At 42.3% G+C, this 14,552-nt stretch overlaps 1 protein-coding gene across 1 annotated transcript in view; it reads left to right on the forward strand.

Moving 5' to 3' along the window:
- LOC115111076 (coiled-coil domain-containing protein 60) overlaps positions 1–14,552 on the forward strand; it is a 43,549-nt gene that overhangs the window by 15,868 nt on the left and 13,129 nt on the right. Inside the window, exons 5-9 of the mRNA XM_029636962.2 lie at positions 5,348–5,452; positions 8,548–8,638; positions 9,267–9,528; positions 11,632–11,731; positions 12,150–12,227. Coding sequence (XP_029492822.2) covers positions 5,348–5,452; positions 8,548–8,638; positions 9,267–9,528; positions 11,632–11,731; positions 12,150–12,227 — 636 coding nt within the window. The remainder of the gene's footprint in view (positions 1–5,347; positions 5,453–8,547; positions 8,639–9,266; positions 9,529–11,631; positions 11,732–12,149; positions 12,228–14,552) is intronic.

Genomic DNA, 14,552 nt, shown 5'->3' on the forward strand with positions numbered 1-14,552 from the left:
AGAAATGTCGGTGGAAACGCTTTTATGTGCAAATATTGATAGACTATAATAACCATCATATTGGAGTACATTTGGAGTCAGGCGATGACATGTTGTGTGGTCCTCCCACTACGACTCATCGGGAAAGCATACCGTTTATTAGGTTACAGATTAAATAAATAATGATGAACTTCACAGGGTGGTGAAAGTGCAAGGTGATGAGCTTGATGCTCCTTTCCAATAAATATCGAGGGTCGTATACTGGTGTGATGATAATCAATGCTTGACTTCCGTTTGACAAATACAAATAATCTAGCTCATTTGTCTATAATAATAATCTCATCATGTAGGCTATATGCGTGATCTAGCCAATCTAACGCGCACACAGCCTGTTGGCTAGAATGCACGTGCCATTTTCAGAGTTTGCACACACAATATAACAACATTTTTGTGAGTAAATCGTCAGTAGAGTTGAAAATACGATGGAAACCCATTTATTGTTTTATCTGGTACATGGGAATTTAACCACAACGTGTATTTTCTGTTCACTATGTCATCACGCACAGATTTTGGAATATTCACATAAAAATCTGTCACCAATTGGATGGAAACCTAGCTACTGACACCTTCACGCCTCAAGGCCGTATTACCACATTCGTTACACTACACCAGGAATGGCAACTCCAGTACTCGGCGGCCTGAGTTTCCCTTTCCCTACATTACACAGATGTCTCCTCACACGTCAAACACAATATGGCCGTCTCTCCCCTCCCCATCTCTCTCTCTCACACTCTCTTTTTCTATCACCCTCCTCCCCATCTCTCTCTCTCTGTCTATCTAACACGTTATCTCTCTCTCACTCCCTCTTCTCCCTTTTCACTCAAATTAGTGGGTCAGGTGGTCTTCATCAGAAAGTGGGGCAAGTTTTCATTATCAAGGCAGGGATGTATGTTGGCAGTCCTGGCAGGGAGGGAGAGAAAGAGTGAGAGAGGGCGGGTGGATGGGAGGCAGATACAAATCTCGTAGATTAGGATCCATCAGAACACGGATAACAACCTTTGAAACATTACTTATTTTCTGGCGGTTTCTCGGCTAACAGCAGGGGTATATTTTCCAGCGACAGTTGGCAGGTTTCCATTGACTCAGGTTTATTCGACAATGTCGCAAAAACACGGTGACTGACATGCGTAAGGGAACCAGCAGCTATAGATGTTCTAAACATTGTTATCCATTCGGCAGCGGTGGATTTTCATTTTGTAAAACATTTCTTTATTGCAAATAATTCTGATGGAAACGTGTTTTTCAAATAAATGATGATTTTAAGGCACGTGACGTGATCACATAACTAGAAAGCTAAGCTCCACATTTAAATCTAAAAGCCTACTGCTTGCTAAATAAATTGTTCAGGTATAATAATGTGTCTTTGCAGGACAAGGATTTTCTTGACTTTCAAGAATGCATGAATTGCTTCGCCTTGCGTTTTATGTTTGGCTGGATGCAAGTTTTACCATCAAGTTATTTCAGATCTAGACTACCGGAGTGCAAGTTTCACTATGTCACGGACGGTGGCGATGCGTTGGCACATGATAATTATTAGAATATTAGCGAATCTATTTCTGATGGCTTTTGCGGACTAACTGACATGAATCATGTCTACAACTTAATATTTATTCGACACGAGGTTTTTGCGAAAACTTTATTTTTAATGTGACGTAATTATGTCCAGCTGCTTTGATCGACACGACAGTTTAAATGGAAACGCACGCTAGCAGGCAATTGTCGCATCTATATTCTATGCAAACAGTCTAAATGTCGACAAAAAAAACAACTGGACAAGTGAATAATGGAAACGTAGCTAGTGATGTGAATGTCTGAGGAAATGAAGTTGTATATTTGGAGTTGGGCTATGGGTGATGGATGACTCATAGCCTAGCTCCACCACTGGAGGCTCCTGGGGGAAGAACAGCTCTCAATAATGGCTGGAATGGAGCATATGGAATGGCATCAAACACATGGAAACCATGTGTTTGATGTATTTGATACCATTCCATACATTCTCAGCTATTACCACGAGCCCATTCTCCAAATTAAGGTGCCACCAACCTCTTATGAGCTACACTCTCAGAAAAAGGGAACAGTTAGAGTACAGTAGTGTTCCCTGGGGCACAGAAATATCAAAATACAAATAATGTACCTTCAGAGGTTCCTTTTTGGTACATTTTAGGGTACATGTGAGGATAATCTAGTACATTTTTTTAACCTAATATTTAAAATATAAAGGTACAATGATTATTTTTGGCCACCCGTGGTTGGAAGTGTTGTAAAAGTTTAAGTGGTCTATGGTTTTGTTAATTCAAGTTTTTATAAAAGCTTACAGGTGTAGGATCTTAATTTGACAACTTTGTTGTTGCTGAAAATGTTCTTGCGCTGCAGACGAGCTTCGTGATTTGCATTAATTCACCAGAAATCCACACCTACACGTGGTTTTATTAACACTATTGCACTTTTCAAGTAGCCTAATTTTGGCCAGCTAATAGCCTAACCACTGATAAAGCAACATAATGAACTAAATGTTCAAATCCTTGTTGCTGCAGGGTTTTTTCTCCAACAATACTGGTCAAATTAAGATCCTACATACACTACTGGTCAAAAGTTTTAGAACACCTACTCATTCAAGGGTTTTTCTTTATTTGACTATTTTCTACATTGTAGAATAGTAGTGAAGACATAAACAAATGAAATAATGCACATGGAATTGTAGTAACCAAAAAAGTAATAAACAAATCAAAATATATTTTATATTTCAGATTATTCAAATAGCCACCCTTTTCCTTGATGACAGCTTTGCACACCCTTGGCATTCTTTCAACCAGCTTTGCATCACTATCACTAGCCATCACTAGCTAAGGGAAGAAATCCACTAGGTTGCTAGCCTAACCTAAGGCCACCATACTTTATATCTGTAACAGTAAAACTGAAACTAAATACAATACATGTCCACATGTATGTGGACACCCCTTCACATTAGTGGATTTGGCTTTTTCAGCCACACCCTTTGCTACCATGCAATCTTGATAGACAAATATTGGCAGTAGAATGGCCCCTACTGGAGAGCTCAGTAACTTTCAACGTGGCACCTTCATAGGATGCCACCTTTCCAACAAGTCAGTTCATCAAATTTCTGCCCTCCTAGAACTTCCCCGGTCAACTGTAAGTGCTGTTATTGTGAAGTGACAACGTCTAAGAGCAACAACTCCTCAGCTGCGAAGTGGTAGGCCACACAAGCTCACAGAATGGGACTAACGAGTGCTGAAGCACGTAGCGCGTAAAAACCGTCTGACCTCGGTTGCAACACTCACTACCAAGTTCCAAACTGCCTCTGGAAGCAACGTCAGCACAAGAACTGTTGGCTGGAGCTTCATGAAATGGGTTTCCATGACCAAGCAGCCTCACCCAGGCCTACGATCACCATGCGCAATGCCAAGGGTCGGCTGGAGTGGCGTAAAGCTCACCACCACGAATCTGGGTTTGGCGGATGGCTGGGAATGCTACCCACCCAAATGCATAGTGCCAACTGTAAAGTTTGGTGGATGAGGAATTATGGTTTGGGGCTATTTGTCATGGTTCCGGCTAGGCCCCTTAGTTCCAGTGAAGGGAAATCTTAACGTTTCAGCATATAATGACATTCTAGACAATTCTGTACTTCCAACTTTGTGGGAACAGTTTTCCTGTTTCAGCATGTTTCAGCATTTTTAGGTCTGTTTCAGCATGACAATTCCCCCTTGTACAAAGCGAGGTCAATACAGAAATGGTTTGTTGAGATTGGTGTGGAAGAACTTGACTGGCTTGCACAGAGCCCTGACCTGAACCCCATCTAACACCTTTAGGATGAATTGGAACGCCGACTGTGAGCCAGGCCTAATCGCCCAACATCAGCGCCCAACCTCACTAATGCTGTTGTGGCTGAATAGAAGCAAGTCCCTGTTACTGTAATTTAATTATGCCATTGTGTTTTCATTAATTGAAAACCCTTAATCTATTTTATGAGAATTTGTAAGATTCTTGTTTGCATAAAACAGACGGAGATCAGCCATTTCAATAATAGGTAACGCTCGGAGCCGCTGCCACTTTACCACGAGCAACAGTTTATATACAATAACATGACGTCATTTCATGGCTTAACATAATACCCTCCTCTCGACCGGGACCAAGTGAGGTTAATGGTTCATTCTAACTTACTAACACACTCACAGGTCACACAACATAACTGAATTAACTTTTGACCCCCCAACATTATCGATCACCACTTAGCTGACAGTTCTAATTAACAGAAACCCTAGGAATGCACTCACTTCCTTATCTAAAAACCCCAGAGCTCAGTTTCGTCAGTTCAACCATAGGTTAACTACATTATCTGTTTACCTAATCCACAGACCATTCCTTTCTTCCCAGTTGGAATGGTGTTCATTAACTTTAATTACTCCTTGTCTGTGTCACACAATCCCTTCTTATGAACTCATATTGTTAATCAGATATAATAAAACAGAGTATAAGTTTACTTAGTTACAGTTCCATTTGAAATGATTTGTTCAGTCATTTAATCATAATTTTCCCAACAGTCCCCGCAGAAATTTTCCAACATCTAGCGGAAAGCCTTCCCAGAAAAGGGTGGGCTGTTATAGCAGGAAAGTGGGGACCAATACCATATTAATGCCCATGAATTTGGAGTGAGAAGTTTGATGAGCAAGTATCCACATACTTTTGGCCATGTAGTGTAATATAAAAACAAAATATGAATAGTTTATGAAACTAAAACTCAATAATACTATCAGGTTTCAGGTAAGACCCAAGTGCAGACTATTGAAGTAACAATGTTTATTGTAGCAGGGGCAGGCAAACGACAGGTCAAGGCGGGCAGGGGTCGATAATCCAGAGTAGTGGGGCCAAGGCATAGGACGGCAGGCAGGCTCAGAGTCAGGACAGGCAAGGGTCAAAACCAGGAGGACGCGAAAAAGAGAGACTGGGGAAAAGCAGGCGCTGAGACAAACCGCTGGTTGACTTGAACAAACAAGATGAACTGGCAACAGACAAACATAGAACACAGGTATAAATACACAGGGGATAAGTGGGGAAAATGGGTGACACCTGGAGGGGGGTGGAGACAAGCACAAGGACAGGTGAAACAGATCAGGGCGTGACATAAAACGAGCAAATCAGGTCTGAAAACTTACTGAAACTAAACTGAATTTCAAATGACAAAATTGAAAGACTAATAGATATAAAAAAGGAAAATAAAAACAAAAAACTATAATAACCTTTCCTCTCAGGACTTCTGCATGCACTGTAAGCATTGTTCTTGTTCTTTTAGAGGGCCCATATTCCGCCAGCTGTGCTGTCTGAACTGGTTGCTGGAGGCACTGACTCTGGACAGGACCGGGAGAGCTGGACCAGTCACGTCCTGCTGGGATCTCAAGTAAGGTAGTTTTATGGACCACATGCAGCTTGGGTTGGGTTAGCTATTGTGTTGCTGCTACATAGTGAAAGGGCAGAGGCCAGGACTGAATCACAGTTTTGACCAGGGTTGGAGAGTAACTGATCACATGTTGTCTGATTACCCATAAAACTGTAACTGTAATCAGTTACGTTTCCAGCAAAAATATTGTAATCAGATTAGAGATATTTTTGAAAAACTAGATGATTGGCTTACTTTTAAATTCAGAAAGGATGCTTGTGAAAAAATACATTATGACACATTTCTGTTTTCTCAATGGCATTTAATTCAACATGTAAAAAAAGCACAAATTTAAGTTTGTTCCACCTGAGCGAGTCTGGTCACAACTATGATGGCACACCAAATGCATTTGATGGATCCTTTTTGTCTTCTTCAGATGCCCCTTAAGGGGAAAGTAATCAAAAAAGTAATCAGAGTATGTTACTGAGTTTGGGTAATCCAAAAACTACATTACCGGTTACAATTTTGGACAGGTAACTAGTAACTGTAACAGATTACATTTTGAAAGTAACCTACTCAACCCATTAACACTGTTAACTCTTGACCCCAACCAGAGTAGAGCAGGGCAGTATGTTGTGTTTCAGTTCACCAACACAACACACGGCATCTGTAACATATCCCAATCACCTGAGTCAGCCTCAGAGCCACCGTTCACTTCAGGCTGTAGAGACACAGGCTATGTTACAGTAGCATATCAATGGAAAGAAGGCATACCCAAACGTGCTTCAGCCCATCTTAAAAGAAAAGGGGAAATCAGGTGCCCGACTGAGGGACTTGAAAATCCCCAAAACATTGCTTACCACAGGATACTACAACTGTTGACTATCCAGGACAATCAAGAAAAAGGAGCACTATGTTGCTGCATACATCAGATTTATTGACAGGACAAGAAAACAATCGGCTACGTTTCGGCATGAATCGCCTTCATCAGAGCCCTTTTCCCCCAGGATAGTCACCCGTTGAAGTATCCTGGGGTAAAGGATTTTTTTGGGGACAGAAGTTTATCACTTAGAATGCCCAATAAATTGTTTCATTCTACAGTAGGCGCGATGCTAGTAAGGATATTGGAACAGAGGCTCAGACATGAGTGTGGTTCATACAGGAAGCCTGGGGCTGAGGCAGACAGACAGTGGTAAATGAACTATAAACCAAACCCTCGGGGGGTAGAGCAGAGGGAGGAGATTACATTCCTCTATCTCCACGTCCCCTCAGGTTCACGATATACCTCCCCTGATACTGACCCAACACAGGAAGGGAGGAGACAGAGATTGAGGAGAAAACCCACCCTACTCTGCCATGCTGTACAGCACCAAGCTGCATAACCATAAACTCAAACCCACTGTCATAACCATATCCATTCCTTTCACTGACAATACTATTATCATGATACACCGAGGATATACATTTCTTCCTCTCTCTCTCAATCTCATTTTCTCTCTCTGACACTTTCTCTTCCACTCACTCTTTTTTTCATCGTTCACTATCTTGCTCTGACTGCAGCCTTCCCATCTGTTCTCGCCTCTTTTTCTTCTTTTCACATTTTCAATCCCTCTATATTTGTCTCTCTTTCCTAATATGGAAGTGGGAATGAGTAGCCTGAAAAGCTAACGATTTGAATGCTCTGCTTCTGAAGGTGTCAGACGAGACACTGAGAGGCAGAATGGATGGATTCAGGAAATGTATAAAGCGCCGTCTCTGTGCTCTGCTCTCACAATGGGGCTGGGTAGAATGTATTAGGAAATCATCACCCATCTCTCTCTCTGGAAGTGTTGAATTAGTGATGGGAAAGGAAGGAAAAGAGGAGGGAGCGGAGAGGGATGGAAGGCAGAAAACAGTATGTCACAAAAGCGCTCCTCGGAGTATTGCAAGTAACTGCCTTGAGGCCCTTCCGTCCTCACTGACTCTGCTCTGAATCACATTTCCTATCAGTTTAAGCTTTATGGGAGAAGTTATACAGTAGACGTATTACAGAGAGAGACTGAAATCACATCACAAGGTTATTATAGTTCTACAGTGGTTTCCATCAAATCAACTTTTATTGGTCGCATACACGTGATTAGCAGATGTAGCGAAATGTTTGTGTTTCTAGCTCCGACAGTGCATAATATCTAACAAATTACACAACCAATCATTTTTTATTATACTAGGTAAGTGAGTTAAGAACAAATTATTATTTACTATGACAGCCTACCAGGGAACAGTGGGTTAACTGCCTTGTTCAGAATTAAGACTATATACATATGGACGAGCGATGTCAGAGTGGAACGGACTAAGACACAGTAGAATAGTATAGAAAACAGTATATGCATATGAGATGAGTAACGCAAGATATGTAAACATCCTTAAGTTGAATGAGATACCGTAGAGAAAACGGTATATCCACATGAGATGAGCAATGCCAGATATGTAAACATTAAGTGACTAAGATACCGTAGAATAGTATAGAATAGAGTATATACATTCGAGTAATGCCAGATATGTACACTACCGTTCAAAAGTTTGGGGTCACTTAGAAATGTCCTTGTTTTTTAAAGAAAAGCACATTTTCTTTCAAGGGAGTACAGGTGGAGACTGAGCACACACCCTTGTGGGGCCCCAGGTAGCCGAGTGGTTAGAGTGTTGGATTAGTAACTAGTAAAGGTTGCAAGATCGAATCCCTGAGCTGACAAGGAAAAAATCTGTCGTTCTGCCCCTGAACAAGGCAGTTAACCCACTGTTCCTAGGCCATCATTGAAAGTAAGAATTTGTTCTTAACTGACTTGCCTAGTTAAATAAAGGTAAAATAAAAAAAGGATCAGTGGAGATGATGTTTCCTACCTTCACAACCTGGATGTACCATGTGTGTGCAGTGATTTTAAAAAATCAAGGTAGTGAATTATGATTTGTATAATGGTCAGGGTCTTGCCATTCCAAGGCTGCGTATTGTGTGCATGCCTCTCTCTTTGTCCCCACTCCAAGGCTGGGTGGTGGGGACAAGGAATGTTGCGGTGTGATGAATGTGTCTCAACTCACACACACCCAACCCCGCTAAACACGTATTTTTTCCTGTTACCCAGGGACCCTGGCCAAGGAAAAACCACCCTAAAGACCCTGAATAAAGAGAGAGCCATAGAGACCAAATGGGACCAGTTTGTGTCTCTGCAAAAGGTCTTCTTTGTCTTTTCTTTTATCTCTCTATGCCTATCCACCTCTTGAGTTTAATTCTGGGGTTGTGTCCTTAAAAGGGTTGTCACTTAAAGTCATATTACCTGCTCAGAGGAGGCAAAACAAGCCGTACAACACACACACATACATAGACATTTGTCGCACACTCACACACGCACACAGCCAGACACATACACACTTCCAGCCAGACACATACACACTCCTTGGGGATGCTTGCCTGTGTGTGTCTGTGGCAGTAGAGGACATTAGGAGAGCTGTGAGCTGTTGCAGCTGAAGTCTTGTGCTCCTCTCATCTCCTGCTCTCACACACACACACACACACACACACACTGATAGACAGGCTGGAGAGAGGGAAGGGCACAGGGGAGAGAGAAAAAGAGGTGGAGAGAGGAAAGGGAGATACGTGTTTCCTCTGCAAATCCTCATACTCTATGTCCTCAGCCAAGGAGATATGTGTTTGTGTGTGTGTCTGCTTGCCTGCATGCCTGTCTGTCTGTGTATGTACGTGAGTCTCTGTGTGCCTGTGCATATGCAAGGCTCTAGGTGCGCTTTTATGAAAATCTATGCATAGAAATCCCCTCTGACACCTCCTTCTCACCTCATCCCCCAGCCACGTAGAACAGGCTCCAGGCCCTCCCGCTCCTCCTCTGGTCGTCTGTACCTGTTGAAGGGGTCCTCCCTGAGCGTAGCCTCCTCCTCAGCCCTCACCACCCCTACCCTTCTGGGCAGCCTGTCCTCCCTGGGCCCTGGGATAGAAGACACTGGAGCTACATTAACTGGAGCTATAGTGACTGCCACTGGAGCCAGCCAGGATAGTGCGGAGCAACCAGGAGCAGGAGGGGACTCCGAGACAGAGCTGCCCATGTCAGAGTGTAAGTAAATAGTCTTGTATGTAATATTCAGAGGGGTCTCTGTGGTTAAAAAGGGGTGCAATATGGTGAAACCTGAGGGGTAGTGTGTGTGAAGGTTGTGTCTGTGTTCAATGGGGTTGTTTTGTGGAGCAAACGCCTCTCTCCTCATCTTTCTGTGTGTTATATTCTGGCTCCTCTTTGGAGCTCTCTGTCAGCTCAGTGTGTGTGTGTGTGTGTGTGTGCGTGCGAGAGACTAGGTGACATGTGTGCCGGGGCCCGCTCGTTACTCCAGGTCATCTGGTTCTGCATTTTTGGAGCCAGAATGAGCCCTATCTGTTTCCCATCAGCCCTGTCACTCTGCAGGAACATCTGCGGCGTGCGCACGGAACCCAAAGACCCCCCCATACACACACATCTACACACAGAACCCAAACACCCGGATCCCGTTGTCATAGGAACAGCTCTTCCTTCTGACGTGATCGTGATATGACACACACCCTGGGCTCAAAGTGAAATGTTTGTTTTTGAAGGAATGTTTTCCTCGTACAACACGTCACTTCTGACTCTTACACTGCATCTGATATGGCACCCAAATCCCTCTGTAGGGCACATTGGGCTCTTGTCAAATGTAGTGCGCTATGTAGGGAATAGAGCACCATTTCAGATGCAGTATAGGAGTCAGAAGTGAGAGAGAGAAAGCCTCCAGACTTGTCTGTATTGCGCATGCCAGAGCTTTGCGTTGGTTCCTTTGGGTTGATTTCCTCCCAATGCTGTTCCAGCAATGAAGCCCAACACAACACTGCTGCTTTCTACCCTGGTCACTGTAGTCAGGTCACTAAAGGGCCCGCTAGCTGGACGGCTAGCTAAAGCCTTCCTCACTACTCTCCAGCTCTGGCTTCCCAGAGTGCTTTGCATCAAATCTGGAGGATAGTTAGTCAACGGATCTATCCAAGAGCGATCAGAGCCTTCGTTATATGCTTCGTTATCACATTCTGACGAAAGACTAGTTTTGTTTGCCCGAGTCATCATTAGTTCGTTGTCGTAACCCCCCCGCTCCCCCTACTCCTCATAGGTTAAAGCAATTAACTGCTCTTCTCCATAATCCACAGAGTTATGCCTCAAATCCAGAAATTGGGCACCAGAGATATTCAGCTGAGCTCACTCACTCCGCCCGCCCCAAGGCACATTTCTACCTGAAAAAAAAAAAAATGAAGAATGCGTCCTGAATTCTAGGGTGAAGGGAGGGACTTTCTTTTTTTCATTTTAAAAACTCTTTGATGAAAAAGGAATCAACATTTGAATATTTTCATAAAAGATAATACATTTAAATTATGAGCTAATTATAAAATTATATTAAATCTAAAGCCAGAACAATTGGTTACAATGATTGGCTATTATCATTTTTGACGGTGTGTTTTATGGTGGGGTTTTTCCTATGAGGTATCTAAGCACATTAATCACCACGTGATTAATTTTGTCTCACATAATATAAATTGCATAATTCTAGTTGGTGTATTTTCATATTTTGATTAATGTATTCCATTCTATTCGAGTGCTTTATGAAGATTTAGTGCAATGTCATTTTATGTGTGTCACCTGTGATGTATTCCACCATAGTGTGTTTCAAAGAGATCTTGTTCTGTAGCCAACAATCTCTGTTCATCTGAACTGACTTTGAATTCATTACTGCATCTGAACAGCAGAGGGAGCTAGGGGATAATTTTTGTCTCATAAAACTCTACTCTCCTGACATTTACATTTTAGTCATTTAGTAGACACTCTTATCCAGAGTGCATACATTTTAATACAGGTCCCCTGTGGGAATTGCACCCACAACCCTGGCATTGTAAGTGCCATCCTCTGGCAAGTCCTTCTGGCAATTACTCTGAACTGTGGGACACAACTTTTGATTTTCTCATTAAATAGCCTACTATTCGACTTTATGATTTTGCTCCTTTAAAAAAAGTAAATAATTTCTTTGTTGAATCGTCTCTAAAAAAAAAACAAAGATAACCCTTTAGCGGTGACACCTGTGAGACGTGAGTCCTTTAGGCTACAGAGAGAAGAACAAAACGTTGTCCTTATAATGTTGTCACTGTTCATGTTTACTGCCTCTCCGCCCAGACCTTCAGAAGCTGATGGATGAAGTCCACCAGAGTGTCACCAAAGACTTCGGTGATCCAGAGCAGATTCATGGCGACGGCACTTTGACTGTCGGATACCGGTAACGTCCCCCTAGGCCTAGCCACATTCCACTCCCCTTTCTGGTCACTACTCCTCTGGATTTTCTCTTTCCGCTTTCATCCCTTACTCTCCTGCTCCTCTCTTCTCCTTTACTCAGCAATAGATTAAAGGGGTACCAAGACAAGTTATCTCTGGAATTAACAAATTCATAAATGGCTGTGTGTGTTGGAATTGAGCTAGTGGATGATTACATGATGTTGACTGAGTAAAAGCATTATCATGTCATGCCGACCCAATGGTGACCAGGTTAGCAATGAAACATTTGCATTTCCACGCAGACTTTCAACCCCATTTGTTAACTCCAGACCCCAGGGTGAGAGGGTGATCTAATATGTAAACGCCCTAACTAACTATACGCCCTAACTAAATAGTAACGGATTTGTTCCCTCACACAACAGGCCACCTACCCAATCCACCCCTCAGAGAGGGGACAACACAACACGCCCCAAGACCAAAGACACACCAAGACCCAAAAGGTTGGCTTGCTACACCTAAACTCAAATTACTACTACTTTTCTACCGTTCTACCAGCTGCAGAATAAAAAATAAGTTCTGTCCTGCCCTGTCTGTTTTAAATGTTAAGTTTGTTTTGGGAACTTTTCCGTTTTGAAAGTTGAGGCGCTTTGCACCAGAAGAGGTCAAGTAGGTCAGGTTAGCGAGTAAGAGCTATTTTGCAGACAGAAAATGTTGCCTACACTATTTTACTATACTGCATTACATTGAGTATCATATTGTATTGAGTGTAACTGTGTTGTATTGAAAACAAGCCTTGTCTCTGTCTCTGTGTATAGTTGTCCTGCTAAAGCCACTGTCTATCTAGCTCTAGTCACAACAACTCAATCAGTCAATCAATCTATCAATCATGGTATTGTATAAAAAAAAGACATATACAGTATATAAAGTTTCCCTGCATTGTGTGTAATTTCAGTGCATTCAGAAAGTATTCAGACCCCTTGACTTCTTCTACATTTTGTTACGTTACAGCCTTATTCTAAAATGGAAGAAATGTATTTTTTCCCTCATCAATCTACACACAACTTTTTTTTTAAATTCACATTTAAACAAAAACAGAAATACCTTATTTACATAAGCATTCAGACCCTTTGCTATGAGGGTCGAAATTGAGCTCAGGTGCATCCTGTTTCCATTGATCAACCTTGAGATGTTTCTACAACTTGATTGGAGTCCACCTGTGGTAAATTCAAGTGATTGGACATGATTTGGAAAGGCACACACACAGTTGACAGTGCATGTCAAAGCAAAAAACCAAGCCATGAGGTCGAAGGAATTGTGTGTCGAGGCACAGATCTGGAGAAGGGTACCAAACAATGTCTGAAGCATTGAAGGTCCCCAAGAACACAGTGGCCTCCATCATTCTTAAATGGAAGAAGTTTGGAACCACCAAGACTCTGCCTACAGCTGAACGCCTGGCCAAACTGAGCAATCGGGGGAGAAGGGCCTTGGTCAGGGAGGTAACGAAGAATCATGGTCAGGGAGGTGATGATGATCACTGACAGAGCTCCATTGTTCCTCTTTGGAGATGGGAAAACCTTCTAGGAGGACAACCATCTCTGCAGCACTCCACCAATCAGGCCTTTATGGTAGAGTGGCCAGACGGAAGCCACTCCTCAGTAAAAGGCACATGACCGCCCACTTGGAGTTTGCCAAAAGGCACCTAAAGGACTCTCAGACCATGAGAAACAAGATTCTCTGGTCTGATGAAACCAAGATTGAACTCTTTGGCCTGATTGCCAAGCGCCATGTCTGGAGGAAACCTGGCATGAGACTAGTCAGGATCAAGGGTAAGATGAACGGAGCAAAGTACAGAGAGATCCTTGATGAAAACCTGCTCCAGAGCGCTCTGGACCTCAGTCTGGGGCAAGGGTTCACCTTCTAACAGGACGATGACCCTAAGCACACACAGCCAAGACAACACAGGAGGGGCTTCGGGACAAGTCTCTGAATATCCTTGAGCGACCCAGCCAGAACACAATTGAACATCTCTGGAGAGACGTGAAAATAGCTGTGCAGCGACGCTCCCCATCCAACCTGAGAGAGCTTGAGATGATCTGCAGACAATAATGGGAGAAACTCCCTAAATACAGGTGTGCCACGCTACCCAAGAAGACTCGAGGCTGTAATCGCTGCCAAAGGTGCTTCAACAAAGTACTGAGTAAAGGGTCTGAATACTTATGTAAATGTGATATTTCCCTTTTTTTTTTTTTTATACATTTGAAAAAATGTCCTTATGGGACATTGTCCTTATGGGGTATTGTGTTTAATATGATGACAAAATAGAACTATTTAATACATTTTAGAATAAAGCTGTAATGTAACAAAATGTGGAAAAAGACAAGGGGTCTAAATACTTTCCGAATGCAGTGTACATGTGATGTTTTTGTATTGCAAAGTCATTCTGTCTCTCAATTCAATTTAAAGGCTTTATTGACATGGGAAACATATGTTTACACTGCCAAAGCAAGTGGAATAGATCATTAACAGAAGTGAAATCAACAATAAAAAATGAACAGTAAACATTACACTTTACACAAAAGTTCCAAAATAGTAAAGACATTTCAAATGTCGTATTATGTCTATATACAAGTACAAAAGGGAAAATAAATCAACATAAATATAGGTTGTATTTACAATGTTTGTTCTCACTGGCTGCCCTTTTGTTGTGGCAACAGGTCACAAATTCTGCTGCTGTGATTGCACATATTTCACCCAATAGATATGGGAGATTATCAAATATTTGTAATCAAATATGTATATATTTGTTTTCAAATTCTTTGTGGATC

The sequence above is a fragment of the Oncorhynchus nerka genome, linkage group LG27 (assembly GCF_034236695.1).
Source record: "Oncorhynchus nerka isolate Pitt River linkage group LG27, Oner_Uvic_2.0, whole genome shotgun sequence".
NCBI lineage: Eukaryota > Metazoa > Chordata > Actinopteri > Salmoniformes > Salmonidae > Oncorhynchus > Oncorhynchus nerka.